Source organism: Coregonus lavaretus, assembly GCF_964263955.1.
Source record: "Coregonus lavaretus genome assembly, contig: HAP1_SCAFFOLD_47, whole genome shotgun sequence".
Taxonomy (NCBI): Eukaryota; Metazoa; Chordata; class Actinopteri; order Salmoniformes; family Salmonidae; genus Coregonus; species Coregonus lavaretus.
This window is the reverse complement of record NW_028161510.1, coordinates 566,737-591,794: the sequence shown is the minus strand read 5'-3', so window position 1 is coordinate 591,794 and position 25,058 is coordinate 566,737. Positions and strand designations below refer to the sequence as shown.

General features: G+C 42.3%; 1 protein-coding gene across 1 annotated transcript in view; it reads right to left on the bottom strand.

The window, feature by feature from the left end:
* Positions 1–3,579: 3,579 nt before the first annotated feature.
* The window catches only part of LOC311120592 (uncharacterized protein), a 33,395-nt gene continuing 11,916 nt past the window's right edge, over positions 3,580–25,058 (bottom strand). The window contains exons 4-6 of the mRNA XM_084195179.1: positions 11,646–11,743; positions 11,338–11,515; positions 3,580–5,069 (exon numbers count right to left, since the gene is read on the bottom strand). Of these exons, the coding sequence (XP_084051305.1) occupies positions 4,252–5,069; positions 11,338–11,515; positions 11,646–11,743 (1,094 nt within the window). The 3' untranslated portion in view covers positions 3,580–4,251. The remainder of the gene's footprint in view (positions 5,070–11,337; positions 11,516–11,645; positions 11,744–25,058) is intronic.

Genomic DNA, 25,058 nt, shown 5'->3' with positions numbered 1-25,058 from the left:
CCGTCCAGTCCATTATACGTCACGCAATAATCATCACCTGAAAGACGCACATCGCCATCTGCTGACTGGAGTGGGAAACGCAGTTTGGAAACAATATTAACTACATTCTTGGTATTGGCAAAGAATGTCGAGGTGGATGGGCCTAGCAACGATTGTTCAGATAGCCTGGTGTATCTCTGGTTTGGTAGCTAGCCAGTTTGAGTTGGGGAGCGTCTTCAGCGAAAAGACAAGCAGTTGGAAAGGGAGTAAGTCCCGATGATAGTGTTAATACTATTGTAATTATTCTGCACTATAGCCTATTTATTGCCTTACCTCCATAACTTGCTACATTTGCACACACTGTATAGATATTTTCTGTTGTATTTTCTGACTTTATGTTTTTTTTTTACCCCATATGTAACTCTGTGTTGTTTTTATTGCACTACTTTGCTTTATCTTGGCCAGGTCGCAGTTGTAAATGAGAACTTGTTCTCAACTGGCTTACCTGGTTAAATAAAGGTGAAATAAAAATAAATAAAAAGTGAGGATAACAGCTCCGATGAGGGATCGGAAGACGATGGTAATTCAGGAGAGGAGGACAGCGGATCAGAAGAGGAGAGCAATGAAGAGGTCAAGGCCGAGGATAGAATAGAATAGACGCCGGAAGGGAGAGGAGGAGGAAAATGGAGTCCTTAGAGAAGGCAAGAAACAGATATAGGTTTGGAGAAATGCATTATTATCATAAGGAGACGTATACTTGGATGAATGAGGAGGAATGGAGGGAAAAAGAGAGGCAGAGGAGGTCTAAGAGAGAGATGGAGGAAGACTGAGTTTGAGTCAGTTGAAAATGGCGGGAAAAAGGGAGAAGGTTTGTTAAAGAAGAGTGGTAGGAAATGTAAGCAAAGTGAGCTGAAGACAGGAGGAGAAATGGAAGTGAATGAGGGTGATGTATCGGAGGTGGAAGGTGTGATGAAGTACTCGGAGCCCGAGGATTACACAGCGGGTCAGCATAAAGATGTGTCTGTGACAGTAGGAATGAAGTTTGTGGGGAAAATGGATCCTTGCCTTTTGGCTGATCCAATTGTGGTTTCAAGATGGGTGAAAAGAGCGTTGGGTATAGTAGAATCGGTGAGGGTAACCAGAAGTGGTCTAGTGATAATTGTTTGAGTTTCTGTTGGGCAGAGGGAGAAGGCGCTCAGAGTTTTAAAAAATGGGGGAAAGAATTGTGAATTGTTTCGCTCTTAAGAAAAGTGTGCCATTGAGAGGAGTGATTACTGGAGTAGTAGTGAATGTAAAAGTTGACCAATTGAAGGAGATGATTCCCGGTGTGTGTGATGCTCGTCGTTTGGTGCAACGTAAACAGGGTGGCGAGAGTGGGGAAACAGAAGAGTCATTGTCTGTTCTTTTGAGTTTTAAAGTTGAGTCTTTGCCTGAGAAAGTGAGGTTAGGATATATAAGTTATCCAGTGAGAGCATATGTGCCGAATACCTTAAGATGTTACAGGTGTCAAACTTATGGGCATGTGGCAGCAGTGTGTAGGAGGGAGGTTCCAAGGTGTGTCACAGTGGTCTAAGGCACTGCATTGCAGTGCTAGCTGTGCCACTAGTGATCCTGGTTCGAATCCAGTCGTAGCCGGCCGCGACTGGGAGATCCATGGGGCGGCGCACAATTGGCCCAGTGTCGTCCGGGTTAGGGGAGGGAATGGCCGGCAGGGATGTAGCTCAGTTGGTAGAGCATGGCGTTTGCAACGCCAGGGTAGTGGGTACGATTCCCACGGGGGGTATGAAAAAAATTTATAATAATATATGCACTAACTGTAAGTCGCTCTGGATAAGAGCGTCTGCTAAATGACTAAAATGTAAGTGTTCAGAAGGACATGAGACAAAGGAGTGTGAAGCAGTGGGGGAAGTGGTGGTGTGTGCTAAAATTGACCATACTATTCCCTTAAAGCCACACTCTATAAGATACAAATCATCCTGTAAACAATAGAGCAAATGCATCACATGCAAATGGCACTTGATTATCTTTAGTGATATACACTGAGTATACAAAACATTAAGAATACCTTCTCCTTCCATGACATAGACTGACTAGGTGAATCCAGTTGAAAGCTATGATCCCTTATTGATGTCACTTGTTAAATCCACTTCAATCAGTGTAGATGAAGGGGAAGAGACCGGTTAAAGAAGGATGTTTAAGCCTTGAGACAAATGAGACGTGGATTGTGTATGTGACCCATTCAGAGGGTGAATGGGGGAGACAAAATATTTAAGTGTCTTTGAACGGGGTATGGTAGTAGGTGCCAGGCGCACCGGTTTGTGTCAAGAACTGTAACGCTGCTGGGTTTTTCCAGCTCAACAGTTTCCCATGTGTACCAAGAATGGTCCACCACCCAAACAGCGGCGGTTGGTGCCGTTTTAAGATGAGGGAGGACATTTTGTTTTTCATAAGCATGGCCATATTTCTACATACATTGGATGACTGTCATTCATATTCCATTCACCCTGTTCAATGTGTGACGCCCCTCCCACTCTGTCTGCCGTATTCTCTCTCTTTGCTCTTGTTTCCTTATTAGGATGCCGGTGGGCGGAGTTGGGAGGGTCGTCAGCTACATGGGAAACACCTGGGCCGGGTGTGTCCCAGCATAAATGGACCTCTTCCACATTCATTGAGGAGACTCTCTCCAGGCAGATACTTTGACTGATTTTGGTTGTGGTATTGTTGTGGCTTTTTGGTTGTTTGCTTTGGCACCTTTCAACACCTTGCATTATTACATTGATGCATGCAAACACTCACTTACACTACTGATTACTGATTACACACACCATTGTTATTTGATTTAGTTTACTTTAGCTAATAAATATATATTTTGGGTATTCCTTGTCTCCACGTGTCTCCCTTTTGTTACGAACTTGAGACGGTTCGTGACAAATGCAACAGCAATAGGTTTATGCTACTACATGATACTTTTCCCTATACCCATCATGAGGTTGCTACAACCTAGCCTATGAATGAAAGTTTAGAATGTAGGTGCACACAGGTGGAGAGAAACATTTGAGGTGACAGACAGTGACCTTCCCCACTGTTGCCTGTATCTAGCTGGCATAGTGTGTAATCATTAGCCCAACTGTTGCAAACATGAGTATTTTTTGTGCACTACGTCGTCACGCAAAGCCTTTGATCCGCAACAGTCTGTTAGATGGAAAAGGTTCTGGTGGGAAAATGTGTATATTGTTTCATGCAGATTTGAGAATATTCACATGAAAATATGTCACAAATTGCATGGAAACTTAAGCTACTAAGGTGGATATTGATCCAAAATGTCACCTGTCATTGGATTTAGATTGCCAGATTAGTAAAAAATTAATATATTGATGGCTTTTTGCAAATCCAATCAGTTTTCCACATTGATCTAACATCATCACATGGATTTGTTTTGTTGAAATGACGTGGAAACAAAGTTTATTCAACCAGTGGCAGGCTTGTAACTGCCCCCAGGAAAGTCGAACGAAGAACTCTTCATTAAGACAATGATGAAACAGCAATCCGTGGACGTGTTGTGGTGGATATTATAAAATAAGGATCTGCTGGAGTCTAAGTCGAACCAAGATTCTTTATTTCTGAGCTCAGAGAGAGTAACAGAGTTACACAGTGCAGTGTAGACAGTATGAATTCCAAAGCATTGGGTGATGAGCACATATCTTTATAGTTTCCTGTTCCTGGGCGGGACTTTATTTATACAAGGACGCAGGTTGAAGCTGGTTTGCAACACAGAATGATACTCCCAAGAACAGGAGATTATAATAGGACAGTTTCACAAGGTTAGTCACATACCCAGTTATGTGGACACATACAATTAAAATGTTCCATTACAGAATCAGAGAACATTTATTTAATTAATCATCAGTGGGCCAACAATGCAAATGTAAACAATGTAGCAAATCCATCACATCCAAATATAATTTGATTATCTGTAGAGCTGGAGGAATGACACACCCAGATAAACACACACATAGTCAGAGTTTAAAAAAGGACCATTTAAACACATGGAATCTGATCTACTCTATATTCAAACTGATAAACTCCATGTTCAATTCATGTTTTCTAATAAAAACATACAAATAAATGTTTAAGTATACTTTGTATAAACACATTTCATATGGTATAAACAAGTAAACACAATCTCAGTCAACAATATAAAGACAATAGGAGCACTGTGTATGTCCTCTGATGAACTTTAAGTAAAAGTGATGTGAAATATCAATTTATACACTAGGATAAGTAATTATTCTCTCCTGTGTGGATTCTCAGATGAGCTTTCATGTTTCCTAAGCGGTTAAAACTCTTTCCACACTGGGCGCAATGGTATGGATTCGCTCCTGTGTGTGTCCTCTCATGTCTTTTCAAGTTGTCTAACTGATTAAAACTCTTTCCACAATGGGAGCAATGGAAAGGTTTCTCCCCTGTGTGTATTCGCTCATGAGCTTTCATGTTTCCTAAGCGGTTAAAACTCTTTCCACACTGGGCGCAATGGTGTGGCTTCGCTCCTGTGTGTGCCCTCTCATGTATTTTCAGGGATGCTAACCAGTTAAAACTCTCTCCACAATGGGAGCAATGGAAAGGCTTCTCCCCTGTGTGTATTCGCTTATGAGCTTTCAGGTAGTTTAACCGGTTAAAACTCTTTCCACACTGGGAGCAATGGAAAAGCTTCTCCCCTGTATGTATTCGCTCATGAGCTTTCAGGTAGTCTAACCGGTTAAAACTCTTTCCACACTGGGCGCAATGGTGTGGCTTCACTCCCGTGTGTGCCCTCTCATGTCTTTTCAGGGTGTCTAACCTGTTAAAACTCTTTCCACAATGGGAGCAGTGGTACGGCTTCTCCACTGTGTGTATTTGCTGATGTGATTTCAGGTTGTCTAACCGGTTTAAAGTCTTTCCACACTGGGAGAAATGGTATGGCTTCTCTACTGTGTGTGTCTTCTCATGTCTTTTCAGGCTTCCTAACTTGGCAAACCTAGTTCCACACTGGGAGCAGAGGTGTCGTCTTGCTGGTTTGGACGTCTCTGGTTCCTCCGACTTTGGATTTTCTCCTGCCAAAGACAGTGTTTATTTAAAGAGAGACCTGAATGAAACCTCCACTTGATAAAACCACCTTGCTATGACATTTAATCCAAAGCAGATCCCTCAATAACCTGAGGACAGTTTTGCAACATTTCATCAATTACAACAATCTTGGTGTGATTTCAAAACAAATGATGTTGTAGAGCGTTCCTGGCACAATTTTTTTTACATCCTTGTTAGTGAACATTTCACCTTTGCCAAGATAATCCATCCACCTGACAGGTGTGGCATATCAAGAAGCTGATTAAACAGCATGATCATTACAAGGGTGCACCTTGTGCTGGGGACAATAAAAGGCCAATAAAATATGCAGTTTTGTCACACAACACAATGCCACAGATGTCTCAAGTTTTGAGGGAGTGTGCAATTGGCATGCTGACTGCAGGAATATCCACTGGAGATGTTACCATAGAATTTAATGTTCATTTTTCTACCATAAGCCAACTTCGTATTTTTTGAGAATTTGGCAGTGCATCCAACCGGCCTCACAACCGCAGATCACGTATAACAACGCCAGCCCAGTACTTCCACATAGTCTGAGACCAGACATCCCGACAGCTGATGAAACTGAGGAGTATTTCTCTCTGTAATAAAGCTCTTTTGTAGGGAAAAATTAATTCTGATTGGCTGGGCCTGGCTCCCAAGTGGGTGGGCTTATGCCCTCCCAGGCCCACCAATGGCAGTCCAGCTCTATTATAGACAGGTGTGTGCCTTTCCAAATCATGTCCAATCAATTGAATTTACCACAGGTAAGTTCTAGAAACATCTCAAGGATCAATGGACACATGATGCATCTCAGCTCAATTTGAGTCTCATAGCAAAGCGTCTGAATACTTATTTAAATAAGGTATCTGTTTTTTATTTTTAATACATTTGCAAAAAAAAATGTAAACCTGTTTTGTTTTTTGTCATTAAGGAGTATTGTGTGTAGTAGACTGATGAAATAATTTTTTTAAATTAATTATTTTAGAATCAGGCTGTAACATAACAAAATATGGAAAAGGTCAAGGGGTCTGAATACTTGTTCATTCAGATGTCATGAATTCACTATGATATCATCATATTTGTATTTGTTTTATTGATTGAAAAACGTTTTTTTCTCAGACATAAATAAACAATTCCAGGTGAAAGCCAAAGGCCATAGCTTTAATAAAATAACAAATTAACTGGCAAAGCAGCAGAGCTTGGCCTGCATTCAGCAACGTCACGTGATACGTGTTTGAAGCTGTTTCAGTACAGCACTACAGGGAGAGAGGGCAAACTCCACTGGACTGGTTTCACAGTATGGAATCACTTCAGAGTTTCTGGATTTTGGGTAAACTTCTCCTTTAAAGCATCATTGAGAAATAATTAATTGAAATTGGAACATTTGTAGACTAGCGGTTAAGAGTGTTGGGCCAGTAACCGAAAGGTCACTGGTTCGAATCCCCACGCCCGCAAGGTGGAAAGGTCTGCCGTTCTGCACTTGAGCAAAGCAGTTATCCCCCAACAACAACTGCTCCCCGGTGCTGATGACGTGGAACATTGATTAAGGCAGCCCCCACACCTCTCTGATTCAGAGGTTCAATGAGGAAGACACATTTAGGGTGAATGCATTCAGCTGTGACTGACTAGATATCCCCGTCCTCCTTTAAGACTCCATAATGTTTCATCATTAGATGCTACAGTCCTCCTTTAAGACTCCATAATGTTTCATCATTAGATGCTACAGTCCTCCTTTAAGACTCCATAATGTTTCATCTTTAGATAATACAGGCCTCCTTTAAGACTCCATGATGTTTCATCATTAGATGCTACAGTCCTCCTTTAATACTCCATAATGTTTCATCATTAGATGCTACAGTGCTCCTTTAAGACTCCATAATGTGTCATCTGTAGGTGAAGCCTCCTTTAAGATTCCATAATGTTTCGTCATTAGATGCTACAGTCCTCCTTTAAGACTCCATAATGTTTCATCATTAGATGCTACAGTCCTCCTTTAAGACTCCATAATGTTTCATCATTAGTTGCTACAGTCCTCCTTTAAGACTCCATAATGTTTCATCATTAGATGCTACAGTCCTCCTTTAAGACTCCATAATGTTTCATCATTAGATGCTACAGTCCTCCTTTAAGATTCCATAATGTTTCATCATTAGATGCTCCAGTCCTCCTTTAAGACTCCATAATGTTTCATCATTAGATGCTCCAGTCCTCCTTTAAGACTCCATAATGTTTCATCATTAGATGCTCCAGTCCTCCTTTAAGACTCCATAATGTTTCATCATTAGATGCTCCAGTCCTCCTTTAAGACTCCATAATGTTTCATCATTAGATACTCCAGGATATAAAGCAGAACATTTACATTACATTTACATTACATTTTAGTCATTTAGCAGACGCTCTTATCCAGAGCGACTTACAGGAGCAATTAGGGTTAAGTGCCTTGCTCAAGGGCACATTAACGTCATTTAGCAGACGCTCTTAGCCAGAGCGACTCACAAATTGGTGCGTTCACCCTATAGCCAGTGGGATAACCACTTTACAATTTGGGGGGGGGGGGGGGGGGGTTAGAAGGAATACTTTATCCTATCCCAGGTATTCCTTAAAGAGGTGGGGTTTCAAATGTCTCCGGAAGGTGGTGAGTGACTCCGCTGTCCTGGCGTCGTGAGGGAGCTTGTTCCACCATTGGGGTGCCAGAGCAGCGAACAGTTTTGACTGGGCTGAGCGGGAGCTATGCTTCCGCAGAGGAAGGGGAGCCAGCAGGCCAGAGGTGGATGAACGCAATGCCCTCGTTTGGGTGTAGGGACTGATCAGAGCCTGAAGGTACAGAGGTGCCGTTCCCCTCACTGCTCCATAGGCAAGCACCATGGTCTTGTAGCGGATGCGAGCTTCAACTGGAAGCCAGTGGAGTGTGCGGAGGAGGGGGGTGACGTGAGAGAACTTGGGAAGGTTGAACACCAGACGGGCTGCGGCATTCTGGATGAGTTGTAGGGGTTTAATGGCACAGGCAGGGAGGCCAGCCAACAGCGAGTTGCAGTAGTCCAGACGGGAGATGACAAGTGCCTGGACCAGGACCTGCGCCGCTTCCTGTGTACACTCCACTTCCCATTTAAGGGGCCAATAGTCGCTCCTGTCTTCCCTTCTAAGTACATGTTTGTCTTCCATGTGTGAAAGGTGATGTGGTGAACATCATAGAATCAGGGTTATGTTAGGTAACCTTAAGTTCTATTCCAATGACTCTTTCGGTCTCTCACTTTGGGGATATAGCACTCATATACTCTCCGATGCCAAGTCTAGACAGGATCATCCCTCAGAGATCCCGACACTAACTCACCGTATGTGCAGTGATGTCCAGTCAGTAGAACCTCATGAAGGTACATCACCACAACATGCTCCATTACAGATCTCTTGAACAGAGATGCCTTTGAAAAATGCCTAGGATGTAGCCACACCTCTGGTGGATTGAGCCATCAAGCCCTCCGGAGGTGTCAGACCCTTGCTACTATAGAACCTCATGACATTATGGGGGGGGGGGGGGGGGTGTAACTCAGTATACGAATGTAATGGCTAAAAGTAAAGCAGTTTTAAACTAGAGAAATCTAATTTCTACACTTTCCAGCGGATCCAACAGTGGAAATGGCCTCAAGTACTGGGCGTAGGTGACGCATGTCTATGAGAGTACTGGGCGTAGGTGACGCATGTCTATGAGAGTACTGGGTGTAGGTGACGCATGTCCTTCATCAAATAACAGCCTAAATGGCAGCCAAATACACCTTTATAGTTGAAAAGGCTTTTCCATGTCAGAAAGCAGAGTAGGTCAAACAGAGCAAACAATGGGACTGATTTGTTTCTGATCACCATCTGTTAAATACACACCACTTATTGTGGTATAGTGAGTGTCTGGCTCTAGCACTCTGACTAGTAGCACAACTTTCAGCAGTAGATCACATTAATATTCATCCTCTCACTGGCCACAACACATCTCATTTTAGACATTAGCTAGTCATGTTGGCAATAGAATAAGCTTTCCAAATGATGCCCACTTGATCCAGACCTAGGTTTGTAATAAACAACAACAGTAATTGTGTGATGGTGGGGGACACAGGAAAGGTCAACCTGAACATGTGTAACGGTGAAAAGAACGTGCCGTAAACTCGCTCCACAGCTAGCTTGAAACGTCACACATGGAGCTATCCAACTGGTACCTTTAGCTTGAAACGTCACAGATGGAGCTATCCAACTGGTACCTTTAGCTTGAAACGTCACAGATGGAGCTATCCAACTGGTACCTTTAGCTTGAAACGTCACACATGGAGCTATCCAACTGGTACCTTTAGCTTGAAACGTCACACATGGAGCTATCCAACTGGTACCTTTAGCTTGAAACGTCACACATGGAGCTATCCAACTGGTACCTTTAGCTTGAAACGTCACAGATGGAGCTATCCAACTGGTACCTTTAGCTTGAAACGTCACACATGGAGCTATCCAACTGGTACCTTTAGCTTGAAACGTCACAGATGGAGCTATCCAACTGGTACCTTTAGCTTGAAACGTCACAGACGGAGCTATCCAACTGGTACCTTTAGCTTGAAACGTCACAGATGGAGCTATCCAACTGGTACCTTTAGCTTGAAACGTCACACATGGAGCTATCCAACTGGTACCTTTAGCTTGAAACGTCACACATGGAGCTATCCAACTGGTACCTTTAGCTTGAAACGTCACAGATGGAGCTATCCAACTGGTACCTTTAGCTTTAAACGTCACAGATGGAGCTATCCAACTGGTACCTTTAGCTTGAAACGTCACACATGGAGCTATCCAACTGGTACCTTTAGCTTGAAACGTCACAGATGGAGCTATCCAACTGGTACCTTTAGCTTGAAACGTCACACATGGAGCTATCCAACTGGTACCTTTAGCTTGAAACGTCACAGATGGAGCTATCCAACTGGTACCTTTAGCTTGAAACGTCACAGATGGAGCTATCCAACTGGTACCTTTAGCTTGAAACGTCACAGATGGAGCTATCCAACTGGTACCTTTAGCTTGAAACGTCACACATGGAGCTATCCAACTGGTACCTTTAGCTTGAAACGTCACAGATGGAGCTATCCAACTGGTACCTTTAGCTTGAAACGTCACAGATGGAGCTATCCAACTGGTACCTTTAGCTTTAAACGTCACAGATGGAGCTATCCAACTGGTACCTTTAGCTTGAAACGTCACACATGGAGTTATCCAACTGGTACCTTTAGCTTGAAACGTCACAGATGGAGCTATCCAACTGGTACCTTTAGCTTGAAACGTCACACATGGAGCTATCCAACTGGTACCTTTAGCTTGAAACGTCACAGATGGAGCTATCCAACTGGTACCTTTAGCTTGAAACGTCACACATGGAGCTATCCAACTGGTACCTTTAGCTTGAAATCACAGATGGAGCTATCCAGTTGGTACCTTTAGCTTGAAACGTCACAGATGGAGCTATCCAGCTGATACCTTTAGCTTGAAACGTCACAGATGGAGCTATCCAACTGATACCTTTAGCTTGAAACGTCACAGATGGAGCTATCCAGCTGGTACCTTTTGTACAGCTCAATCGGTTCATTGTCAAGGAGAGCGGTCACGTGTGTTGAGAAGCAGAGGATCACTGGTTTGAGCCCGGTATGGAGACAGGGACAGAGGAGGAAACTAAACTGTTAGCACCACACTGACATCAGTCACACATGAACAAATAAAGTTAGGCATTTCCAAATTAAACCACATTCTTTAAGGTCTATATGTTGGAGTTCAGGTTTTATTTGACCTGTTAAAGTAGGAAATTGGATGAATTTACAGAGACCAAGTGTCACAGAAAATATTTCATGGCTTTTAGAAAAGGCTTACGGAGCTTGTTTAAAAAAATATATATATTTACAATGTTTTACCAATTGTGTAGATCAGATGTTAATGAAGCAATACAGACCATATTGAAGTGTCTTGAGTTTGGTTTTGCCTGTTCTACAGTATTGTAAAGTTAGTGACTGGGACAGGCAATGTAACATTCATAATATTTTTAGGAAATGTTTTTGTAAAACATGCACCTTATATTGGATCATCTTGAAACTCTCTCTCTAAAGCTAACTTTCATCAAGGTTTTATATAGTCTATTGGTTTCTCTCTTTTCATTGGTAGAATCTTTTTTCAGTGTTATGATATTCATAACATCCATATCCACCAGTCTATCTTCATGTCAACTACAGCACTTACTTTGATGAATCAAATCTGCTCCTTTCTTCTCTTCTCCTCCTCTCACAGTTCCACTCAGCCCCGTTGTTTTCCTGCAGTCCACCAGCCGCACAGACAACCTCTTCAGACCCAGCAGTAAGGTGCTACTGGGAGAGGTACGACACAGGGACTCTGGGAGGGCGGAAGGGCTAGCGTTGTCCTGGTAACCATATAGAGGGGACACAGACACATATCATTATGGATGCTGATGTCACTGTTGTCATAAAGTGCTTTACAGAAACCCAGACCCCGATAGAGCAAGCTGTATGCTAGACCAGACCAAGCTGTACCATCTGGTGTTCTGATCTGGAGAGACTCTTCTCTGCCTCGTCAGCATCAGGATGTTGTTGAGGCTCCCCAGAGGATCCATGATAGTCATGTCTCTCTCCTGTGTTAACGAGAACATCAAACAGATTGTAAACTTATGACCGTCTATTACGATCATAGGGTCTTACAAGAGGCATTAATATATCTAAGCAGGGCCTAAAATGGCCACATTCAACATGATTTTATAAAATATTGTTTGTGATGCAAATGTAAAGGGTCGTTCCACTAATTGGGTGCCTTTTGTGTCTCTTTGATATTTTAAGTAGAAATTATGCACCAATATTGAATTTTAAAAGCCTGTTATATTAGATGAAGTGCACTTTAATATAGACCACATGGATAATTCATTAAATCTATACATTTAAAAGTCCCAAAAATGCATGAACCAATGGTGGATTGCCCCTTAAACAACTTATACAGTACTGAAGAACATATTCAAGTGTAGAACTAAAGTAGAATGCCCCTTTAAAACCACACATTAGCCTAGCTCAACAAATGCATAGTTTGTGCAAATGCTTTTAAGACAATAATCATTGGTGTTAACAGGACCTTCATTCTCCTCCTCTTCCTCTTTCACTCCCAAAACGTCTTCCTCCTTCTCGTTTATTGAGATAGCCTCCTCTTCCTCTTTTGCTCCAAAATATTCTTCCTCTCCTTTAAATGTAATATCCTCCTCTTCTTCTTCTTCTTTTACGATGATGTTCAGCCCCAGAGCTTCTTTCTCCGTATAGCTTAGTGAGCTCATGGTCGGGGATGTTAGCTAGCTAGATAGTTAGCATTAGCGATTAGCCTAGTACAGTAACGTTATCCATTTAACAAATTAGCCAACTTCAATTAACAAGCAAATTACATTTTGTTAACTAGTAAATACGTAAACAGAATTATGTTTAAAATCACTGACATTAATATACACAAGATTGGTCTAAAGGTTTTATGTTCGCTAGCAAGCTACCGATGTGGTTAAATCAGTAGTATTTTGTCGCTGTTGAAGAAGACTCCCGTCCACTAGATTATACGTCACGTAAGAAGCATCACCTGAAAGACTCACATCGCCATCTGCTGACTGGAGTAGGTAGCACAGATTGGAAAAATCTTTATTTCATCGTCTGGCAAACAATGTCATAAGAAGTCATTTAAAAACAATCAGATGCTATGCATAGGCTGAGAGACGAATATGAGGAATATCCTCTGAAAGGTACACCCCTGTAGCTCAGTTGGTAGAGCATGGTGCTTGCAACGCTAGGGTTGTGGGTTCGTTTCCCACGGGGGGCCAGAATGAAAATGTATGCAATCACTAACTGTAAGTCGCTCTGGATAAGAACGTCTGCTAAATGACTAAAATGTAAAATGTATGTTCTCTCTTCTTACAGACAACACTTTCCTCCAGGGCTGACCTGCCCATTAGGCAGGATTAGGCGACAGATTGCAGATGGTGGCATATTCCGAGCTAAATCGAACAAGACGCATCGCACATTTTTTTGTATAACACCTCACATAATCCTGCCCAAAAACTATAAAAAGTTTCTCACCCTTTGAACTGAGCCGCCACATGAAGCAGTGCCCCCTTTGCCAAAGGCAACGTGGACAGACAGGGCTCTACCTGTGTAGACCACATGCCCCTTTGCCAAAGGCAACGTGGACAGACAGGGCTCTACCTGTGTAGACCGCATGCCCCTTTGCCAAAGGCAACGTGGACAGACAGGGCTCTACCTGTGTAGACCGCATGCCCCTTTGCCAAAGGCAACGTGGACAGACAGGGCTCTACCTGTGTAGACCACATGCCCCTTTGCCAAAGGCAACGTGGACAGACAGGGCTCTACCTGTGTAGACCGCATGCCCCTTTGCCAAAGGCAACGTGGACAGACAGGGCTCTACCTGTGTAGACCGCATGCCCCTTTGCCAAAGGCAACGTGGACAGACAGGGCTCTACCTGTGTAGACCACATGCCCCTTTGCCAAAGGCAACGTGGACAGACAGGGCTCTACCTGTGTAGACCGCATGCCCCTTTGCCAAAGGCAACGTGGACAGACAGGGCTCTACCTGTGTAGACCGCATGCCCCTTTGCCAAAGGCAACGTGGACAGACAGGGCTCTACCTGTGTAGACCGCATGCCCCTTTGCCAAAGGCAACGTGGACAGACAGGGCTCTACCTGTGTAGACCGCATGCCCCTTTGCCAAAGGCAACGTGGACAGACAGGGCTCTACCTGTGTAGACCGCATGCCCCTTTGCCAAAGGCAACGTGGACAGACAGGGCTCTACCTGTGTAGACCGCATGCCCCTTTGCCAAAGGCAACGTGGACAGACAGGGCTCTACCTGTGTAGACCGCATGCCCCTTTGCCAAAGGCAACGTGGACAGACAGGGCTCTACCTGTGTAGACCGCATGCCCCTTTGCCAAAGGCAACGTGGACAGACAGGGCTCTACCTGTGTAGACCGCATGCCCCTTTGCCAAAGGCAACGTGGACAGACAGGGCTCTACCTGTGTAGACCGCATGCCCCTTTGCCAAAGGCAACGTGGACAGACAGGGCTCTACCTGTGTAGACCGCATGCCCCTTTGCCAAAGGCAACGTGGACAGACAGGGCTCTACCTGTGTAGACCGCATGCCCCTTTGCCAAAGGCAACGTGGACAGACAGGGCTCTACCTGTGTAGACCGCATGCCCCTTTGCCCTTCCAGTCTCCACAGTGCCCTTTTGGGTGGTACAATCTACATCAAGTCGACGTTAAATCTGCCTAATGGATTTGTATTTCCCTTCAACTTCCTGAAGAGGAAACAGCGCTGAAATACCCCTGTCTGAGTGTGAGCGTTTATCTACCACTATGTGTAGCCGTTAGCGATGATGCTAATGACAACCATTCTCTGATTGATGGAAAGGGTTTCCCAAAAACCTTGTTAACTACAAAGTAGTCTGTGCTTACCTGGCAGAATGACATCATGATTATTTGCATCAATCCAGTTGTGATTTGTTCAGCAAACTCTGCAATCACGTGTGCAACAGAGACACCACTAACCAAGCAAGGCTCTTGCTGGTGCCACTTGAATTAAATGGTATCTACACCCAAAAAGGAAAACGTCAAAAGTGGTCTCCTGATGTGGTTTAAGTATTGTTGTGGACTTAAAATGTTGTTGTTTTTCTATTAACAGTGTGATTTTGAGAGCGAAAAACAGAAAAACAGGGACAAATCAGAAACCTGGAAAAACTACACAGAGAAAACGTTCAAACAAACAAACAATGTAATTAGGTAAAACATTTTACAGTTTTGATAAGGCCCTAAACATTCTATAAATTTTCTCTCATTACTGGATTATCTAGGGATAGTGTAGAGTAACAGCTGTATCCCTGCAGTGACCTTTAACCTCCCTGCCCCTCAATACTTCTTCCACTGGATCAAAGCTTCAGCCAGTTAGGATACATGATAGTGGCAACACATGGAGCTGGGTTGGATATAGTCATGGTAGGATACATGATAGTGTCAACACATGGAGTTGGGTTGGATATAGTCATGGTAGGATACATGATAGTGTCAACACATGGAGCTGGGTTGGATATAGTCATGGTAGGATACATGATAGTGGCAACACATGGAGCTGGGTTGGATATAGTCATGGTAGGATACATGATAGTGGCAACAAATGGAGTTGGGTTGGATATAGTCATGGTAGGATACATGATAGTGGCAACACATGGAGTAGGGTTGGATATAGTCATGGTAGGATACATGATAGTGGCAACACATGGAGCTGGGTTGGATATAATCATGGTAGGATACATGATAGTGGCAACACATGGAGTTGGGTTGGATATAGTCATGGTAGGATACATGATAGTGCAACACATGGAGCTGGGTTGGATATAGTCATGGTAAGCTATAGTATTTCATACAATATTCTATTTTGACTGTTTCCGCTGTTCTGTGAAGGGAGTAGTACACAGCGTTGTACGAGATCTTCAGTTTCTTGGCATTTACTCGCATGGAATAGCCTTCATTTCTCAGAACAAGAATAAACTGACGAGTTTCAGAAGAAAGTTAATTGTTTCTGGCCATTTTGAGCCTGTAATCGAACCCACAATTGCTGATGCTCCAGATACTCAACTGGTCTCAAGTCAGCACAACAGTTTTCAGCTGATCAATTAGCCTTTTAAATGATGAACTTGTATTAGCAAACATTCAAAATCAGCCGGTTCCAGCTACAATAGCCATTTACAATATTAACAATGTCTACACTGTATTTCTGATCAATTTGACGTTATTTTAATGGACAAACATTTTGCTTTTCTTTAAAAAACAAGGACATTTGTAAGTGACCCCAAACTTTTGAACGGTAGTGTAAGTACTCGAGATTGAGCTCAGGTGCATCCTGCGCTGATACAGGATTGTGTCGAGTTACAGATCTGGGGAAGGGTACCAAAACATTTCTGCAGCATTGAAGGTCCCCAAGAACGTCATCCTTAAATGGAAGAAGTTTGGAACAACCAAGGCTCTTCCTAGAGCTGGCTGCGTGGCCAAACTGAGCAATCGGGGGAGAAGGGCCTTGATCAGGGAGGTGACCAAGAACCGATGGTCATTCTGAAAGAGATATAGAGTTCCTCTAGGGGAGAAACTTCCAGAAGGACAACCATCTCTGCAGCACTCCACCAATCAGGCCTTTATGGTGGAGTGGCCAGACTGAAGCCACTCCTCAGTAAAAGGCACATGACAGCCAACTTGGAGTTTGCCAAAAGGCACCTAAAGACTCTCAGACCATGAGAAACAAGATTCTCTGGTCTGATGAAACCAAGATTGAACTCTTTGGCCTGAATGCCAAGCGTCACGTCAGGAGGAAACCTGGCACCATCCCTACGGTGAAGCATGGTGGTGGCAGCATCATGCTGTGGGGATGTTTTTCAGCGGCAGGGACTTGGAGACTAGTCAGGATTGAGGCAAAGATGAACGGAGCAAAGTACAGAGTGATCCTTGATGAAAACCTGCTCAACAGCACTCAGGACTTCAGACTGGGGCGAAGGTTCCCCTTCCAACAGGACAACGACCCTAAGCACACAGCAAAGAAAACGCAGTAGTGGCTTCAGGACAAGTCTCTGAATGTCCTTGAGTGGCCCAGCCAGAGCCCGGACTTGAACCCGATCTAACATCTCTGGAGAGACCTGAAAATAGCTCTGCAGCAAAGCTTCCCATCCAACCTGAGAGGATCTGCAGAGAAGAATGGGAGAAACTCCCCAAATACAGGTGTGACAAGCTTGTAGTATCATACCCAAGAAGACTTGAGGCTGTAATCGCTGCCAGTGGTGCTTCAACAAAGTACTGAGTAAAGGGTCTGAATACTTATGTAAATATGATAATTAGGATTTTTATTTTTAATAAATTAGCTACAATTTCTAAAAACCAGTTTTTGCTTTGTCATTATGGGGATTGATGAGGATAAAAAAAATAGAAAAAAACGTTTTATAATAGAATAAGGATGTAACCAAAAATGTGGAAATAGTAAAGGGTTCTGAATACTTTCTGAAGGCACTGAAGGCCACTGTGTTCTTGGGGACCTTCAATGCTGCAGAAATGTTTTGGTACCCTTCCCCAGATCTGTGCCTCGACACAATCCTGTCTTGAAGCTTTAAGGACAATTCCTTTGACCTCAGGGCTTGGTTTCTGCTCTGACATGAACTGTCAACTGTGGGACCTTATATAGACAGGTGTGTGCCTTTCCAAATGATGTCCAATCAATTGAACTTACCACAGGTGGACTCCAATCAAGTTGTAGAAACATCTCAAGGATGATCAATGGAAGCAGGATGCACCTGAGCTCAATTTCGAGTCTCATAGCAAAGGGTCTGAATACTTATGTAAATAAGGTATTTCTGTTTTTTATTTTTAATGAATTTGCAAAAATTTCTAAAAGCCTGTTTTAGCTTTGTCATTATGGGGTATTGTGTATAGATTGTGTGTAGATTGCTGAGGAAATTGTTCTATTTAATCTATTTTAGAATAAGGCTGTAAGGTAACAAAATGTGGAAAAAGTCAAGGGGTCTGAATACTTTCAGAAGGCACTGTTAGTGATTGAGGAGAGAGCATAATTGCTATAATCTAATTAAAATAATTGACCCATAAGAGAACACATGACCAAAGCAAGTCGTGACTCATATAGAATTAAAACAACATTATTCTTAATGAGAAATATAAGCTAATAACCAAAGACATGAAAACTGGCGCCAACATTGTATTTAGCTTTCATATGGCCAGGAAGGTCATTGAGAATAACAATAGACAATAGTTATTGTTGCTAGTTTAGAAATGTCAGACCTCTACATGCTTTGTAAGTAGGAAAACCTGCAAAATCGGCAGTGTATCAAATACTTGTTCTCCCCACTTTTGCAGTAGCAGTCAAAAGTTTGCACACACCAACTCATTCAAGGGTTTTTCTTTATTTTTACTATTTTCTACATTGTATAATAATAGTGAAGACATCAAAACTATGAAATAACACATATGGAATCATGTAATAACCAAAAAAGTGTTAAACAAAATCAAAATATATTTTAGCCACCCTTTTCCTTGATAACAGCTTTGCACACTCTTGGCATTCTCTCAACCAGCTTCACCTGGAATGCTTTTCCAACAGTCTTGAAGGAGTTCCCACATATGCTGAGCACTTGTTGGCTGCTTTTCCTTCACTCTGTGGTCAAATCATCCCAAACCATCTCAATTGGGTTGAGGTGGAGTGATTGTGGAAAGTGATGGAGTGACTGATGCAGCACTCCATCACTTTCCTTCTTGGTCAAATAGCCCACGCAGACTGGAGATGTGTTGGGTCATTGTGCTGTTGAAAAACTAATTATAGTCCCACTAAGCCCAAACCAAATGGGATGGCGTATCGCTGCAGAATGCGATGGTAGCCATGCTGGTTAAGTGTGCCTTGAATTCTAAATAAATCACAGACAGTTTCACCAGAAAAGCACATTCACACCACCTCCTCCATGCTTCAAGGTGGGAACCACCCATGCAGAGATCATCCGTTCTCCTACTCTGTTTCACAGAGACACAGCGGTTGGAACTAAAAATCTCACATTTGGACTCATCAGACCAAAGGACAGATTTCCACCGGTCTAATGTCCATTGCTCGTGTTTCTTGGCCCAAGCAAATCTCTTCTTCTTATTGGTGTCCTTTAGTAGTGGTTTCTTTGCAGCAATTCGACCATGAAGGCCTGATTCACACAGCCTCCTCTGAACAGTTGATGTTGAGATGTGTGTGTTACTTGAACTCTGTAAAGCATTTATTTGGGCTGCAGTTTCTGAGGCTGGTAACTCTAATTAAATGATCCTCTGCAGCAGAGGTAACTGTTTATTTCCTGTGGTGGGCCTCATTAGAGCCAGCTTCATCATAGCTCTTGATGTTTTTTGTGATTGACTGACCTTCATGTCTTTAAAGTAATGATGAACTGTCGTTTCTCTTTGCTTATTTGAGCTGTTCTTGCCATAATATGGACTTGGTCTTTTACCAAATAGGGCTATCTTCTGTATAACCCCCCCTACCTTGTCACAACACAACTGATTGGCTCAAAAGCATTAAGAAGGAAACAAATTCCACAAATTAACTTTTAACAAGGCACACCTGTTAATTGAACTGCATTCAATCACTCCTTACGAAGCTAGTTGAGAGAATGCCAAGAGTGTGCAAAGCTGTCATCAATGCAAAGGGTGGCTATTTGAAGAATCTCAAATATAAAATATATTTAGATTTGTTTAAAAGATTTTGGGTCACTACATGATTCCATATGTGTTATTTCATATTTTTGATGTCTTCACTATTATTCAAAAATTTAAAAAATAGTAAAAATGAAGAAAAACCCTTGAATGAGTAGGTGTTTGAATCTGATTGATTGACTGCTTCTGTGGACAGGTGTCTTTTATACAGGTAACAAGCTGAGATTAGGAGGTTTGAGTTGCCAAACGTCAGCCTCGAAACCTTAATGACTTGGAGAAGATCTGCAAAGAGGAGTGGAACAAAATCCCTCCTGAGATGTGTGCAAACATGGTGGCCAACTACAAGAAACGTCTGACCTCTGTGATTGCCAACAAGGGTTTTGCCACCAAGTACTAAGTCATTTTTTGCAGAGGGGTCAAATACTTATTTCCCTCATTAAAATGCAAATGTCACCCGTCATTGGATTTAGATTGCCAGGTCAGTAAAAAATAAATATGTTGATGGCTTTTTGCAAATCCAATCAGTTTTCCACATTGATCTAACATCATCACATGGATTTTTTTTGTTGAAATGACGTGGAAACAACGTTTATTCAACCAGTGGGAGGCTTGTAAATGCCCCCAGGAAAGTCGAACGAGGAACTCTTCATTGAGACAATAATGAAACAGCAATCTGTGGACGAGTTGTGGTGGATATTATAAAATAAGGATCTGCTGGAGTCTAAGTCAAACCAAGATTCTTTATTTCTGAGCTCAGAGAGAATAACAGAGTTACACAGTGCAGTGTAGACAGTATGAATTCCAAAGCATTGGGTGATGAGCACATATCTTTATAGTTTCCTGTTCCTGGGCAGGACTTTATTTATACAAGGACGCAGGTGCAAGCTGGTTCGCAACACAGTATGATACTCCCAAGAACAAGAGATTATAATAGGACAGTTTTCTCAAGGTTAGTCACATTCTCAGTTATGTGGACACATACAATTAAATTGTTCCATTACAGAGACAGATAACATTTACAGTGGGGAAAAAAAGTATTTAGTCAGCCACCAATTGTGCAAGTTCTCCCACTTAAAAAGATGAGAGAGGCCTGTAATTTTCATCATAGGTACTCGTGAACTATGACAGACAAAATGAGAAAAATCACATTGTAGGATTTTTAATGAATTTAGTTGCAGATTATGGTGGAAAATAAGTATTTGGTCAATAACAAAAGTTTCTCAATACTTTGTTATATACCCTTTGTTGGCAATGACACAGGTCAAACGTTTTCTGTAAGTCTTCACAAGGTTTTCACACACTGTTGCTGGTATTTTGGCCCAGTCCTCCATGCAGATCTCCTCTAGAGCAGTGATGATTTGGGGCTGTCGCTGGGCAACACGGACTTTCAACTCCCTCCAAAGATTTTCTATGGGGTTGAGATCTGGAGACTGGCTAGGCCACTCCAGGACCTTGAAATGCTTCTTACGAAGCCACTCCTTCGTTGCCCGGGCGGTGTGTTTGGGATCATTGTCATGCTGAAAGACCCAGCCACGTTTCATCTTCAATGCCCTTGCTGATGGAAGGAGGTTTTCACTCAAAATCTCACGATACATGGCCCCATTCATTCTTACCTTTACACAGATCAGTCGTCCTGGTCCCTTTGCAGAAAAACAGCCCCAAAGCATGATGTTTCCACCCCCATGCTTGAATTTTTACCAAAAAGTTATATTTTGGTTTCATCTGACCATATGACATTCTCCCAATCCTCTTCTGGATCATCCAAATGCACTCTAGCAAACTTCAGACGGGCCTGGACATGTACTGGCTTAAGCAGGGGGACACGTCTGGCACTGCAGGATTTGAGTCCCTGGCGGCGTAGTGTGTTACTGATGGTAGGCTTTGTTACTTTGGTTCCAGCTCTCTGCAGGTCATTCACTAGGTCCCCCCGTGTGGTTCTGGGATTTTTGCTCACCGTTCTTGTGATCATTTTGACCCCACGGGGTGAGATCTTGCGTGGAGCCCCAGATCGAGGGAGATTATCAGTGGTCTTGTATGTCTTCCATTTCCTAATAATTGCTCCCACAGTTGATTTCTTCAAACCAAGCTGCTTACCTATTGCAGATTCAGTCTTCCCAGCCTGGTGCAGGTCTACAATTTTGTTTCTGGTGTCCTTTGACAGCTCTTTGGTCTTGGCCATAGTGGAGTTTGGAGTGTGACTGTTTGAGGTTGTGGACAGGTGTCTTTTATACTAATAACAAGTTCAAACAGGTGCCATTAATACAGGTAACGAGTGGAGGACAGAGGAGCCTCTTAAAGAAGAAGTTACAGGTCTGTGAGAGCCAGAAATGTTGCTTGTTTGTAGGTGACCAAATACTTATTTTCCATGATAATTTGCAAATAAATTCATAAAAAAATCCTACAATGTGATTTTCTGGATTTTTTTATTCTCAATTTGTCTTTCATAGTTGACGTGTACCTATGATGAAAATTATAGGCCTCTCTCATCTTTTTAAGTGGGAGAACTTGCACAATTGGTGGCTGACTAAATACTTTTTTCCCCCACTGTATTTCATTAAATCATCAGTGGGCCAACAATGTAAACAATGGAGCAAATGCATCACATCCAAATATAATTTGATTATCTGTAGAGCTGGAGGAATGACACACCCAGATAAACACACACATAGTCAGAGTTTAAAAAAGGACCATTTAAACACATGGAATTTGATCTACTCTATATTCAAACTGATAAACTATGTTCAATTCATGTTTTCTAATAAAAACATACAAATAAATGTTTAAGTATACTTTGTATAAACACATTTCATATGGTATAAACAAGTAAACACAATCTCAGTCAACAATATAAGAGTATGGGAGCAATGTGTATGTCCTCTGATGAACTTTAAGTCAATGTGATGTGAAATATCAACTTACACACTAGGATAAGTAATTCTTCTCTCCTGTGTGTGTCCGCTCATGAGCTTTCATGTTTCCTAACCAATTAAAACTCTTTCCACAATGGGAGCAGTGGTAAGGCTTCTCCATTGTGTGTGTCCTCGCATGTCTTTTCAGGGTGTCCAACCAGTTAAAACTCTTTCCACAATGGGAGCAGTGGTAAGGCTTCTCCACTGTGTGTACTTTCTGATGAGATTTCAGGTAGTCTAACCGTTTAAAACTCTTTCCACACTGGGAGCAATGGAAAGGCTTCTCCTCTTTGTGTATTTGCTCATGAGCTTTCATGTTTCCTAAGTGGTTAAAACTCTTTCCACAATGGGCACAATGGTGTGGCTTCCCTCCTGTGTGTGCCTTCTCATGTATTTTCAGGGTCTGTAAACGGATAAAACTCTTTCCACAATGGAAGCAGTGGTAAGGCTTCTCCACTGTGTGTATTTGCTCATGAGATTTCAGGTAGTCTAACCGTTTATAACTCTTTCCACACTGGGAGCAATGGAAAGGCTTCTCCTCTTTGTGTATTTTCTCATGAGCTTTCATGTTTCCTAAGTGGTTAAAACTCTTTCCACACTGGGCGCAATGGTGTGGCTTCGCTCCTGTGTGTGCCTTCTCATGTATTTTCAGGGTGTGTAAATGGTTAAAACTATTTCCGCAATGGTAAGGCTTCTCCACTGTGTGTATTTGCTGATGAAATTTCAGGTAGTCTAACCGGTTAAAACTCTTTCCACAATGGAAGCAGTGGAAAGGCTTCTCCTCTTTGTGTATTTTCTCATGAGCTTTCATGTTTCCTAAGTGGTTAAAACTCTTTCCACACTGGGCGCTATGGTGTGGCTTCGCTCCTGTGTGTGCCCTCTCATGTATTTTCAGGTAGTCTAACCGGTTAAAACTCTTTCCACACTGGGCGCAATGGTATGGCTTCTCTCCTGTGTGTGTCTTCTCATGTCTTTTCAGGCTTCCTAACTTGACAAACCTAGTTCCACACTGGGAGCAGAGGTGTCGTCTTGCTGGTTTGGACGTCTCTGGTTCCTCCGACTTTGGTTTTTCTCCTGCCAAAGACAGTGTTTATTTAAAGAGAGACCTGAATGAAACCTCCACTTGATAAAACCACCTTGCTATGACATTTAATCCAAATCAGATCCCTCAATAACCTGAGGACAGTTTTGAAACATTTCATCAATTAAAACAATCTTGGTGTGATTTCAAAACAAATGATGTTGTAGAGCTTCCTGGTAATTACTGATAAATTTTTATTCATTCTGTTTAATAAGTCAGAACACAAAAAACGAGACAGTTCTAGGACACTCAAGACACAGACATCTCTGGATACCTATCGTGCAGGTGGTTGTACATTTACATTTACATTTTAGTTATTTAGCAGACGCTCTTATCCAGAGCGACTTACAGTTAGTGAATACATATATATATTTTTTTTTACTGGCCCCCCGTGGGAAACGAACCCACAACCCTGGCGTTGCAAACGCCATGCTCTATCAACTGAGCTACATCCCTAAATGTATAACCTTAATAGCTGTATGATACAGAAGGAGACCTACACATTTTCCTTAAACCTAAAATAAGTAATTTTGTGTGGAAGTCCCAAACCTTTTTTTTTTTTTTTTACATTGGAGACGGACACAAAGCACATCAGTAACATCTCCCCATTGTCGAAAGAGTCCGACACTGCTGTTTAAATGGCAATTCTTCTGATTTAGACTATCACTAATGTCATGATATTTTGGATAAAGTCAAAAAGAATGTGAAATATTTTGTTCCTAAAAATATAAACGCAACATGTAAAGTGTTGGTCCCATGTTTCATGAGCTGAAATAAAAGATCCCAGAAATCCAAGAGCACTAAAGCTTATTTCTCTCAAATCTTGTGCACAAATTTGTTTACATCCTTGTTAGTGAACATTTCTCCTTTGCCAAGATAATCCATCCACCTGACAGGTGTGGCATATCAAGAAGCTGATTAAACAGCATGATCATTACAAGGGTGCATCTTGTGCTGGGGACAATAAAAGACCATTAAAATATGCAGTTGTGTCACACAATGCCACAGATGTCTCAAGTTGAGGGAGTGTGCAATTGGCATGCTGACTGCAGGAATATCCACTGGAGACTGTTACTCCGTCTTTTTAGAGAATTTGGCAGTGCATCCAACCGGCCTCACAACCGCAGACCACGTATAACAACGCCAGCCCAGGACCTCCATATCGTCTGAGACCAGCCATCCCGACAGCTGATGAAACTGAGGATAATTTCTCTCTGTAATACAGCCCTTTTGTGGGGAAAAATGTATTCTGATTGGCTGGCCCACCAATGGCTGCGCTCCTGCCCAGTCATGTTAAGTCCATAGATAAGTGCCTAATGAATTTATTTACATTGACTGATTTGCTTATATCAAGGCTGCCCAACCCCCCTCTTCCTGGAGATGTATCGTCCTGTGGGTTATCAGTCCAGCTCTAATTTAACACACCTGATTCTACTTATTAGCTGCTCAACAAGACCTTAACAAGCTGAATCAGATATGCTAAATTAGAGTTGGACTGAAAACCTACAGGAAGAGGGTTGGGCAGCCCTGGCTTATATGAACTGTAAATCGTTGAAGTTGTTGCGTTTATATTTTTGTTTAGGTTTTAGAACACCTACTCATTCAAGGGTCTTTCTTTATTTTGACTATTTCCTACATTGTAGAATAATAGTGAAGACATCACAACTATGAAATAATACATATGGAATCA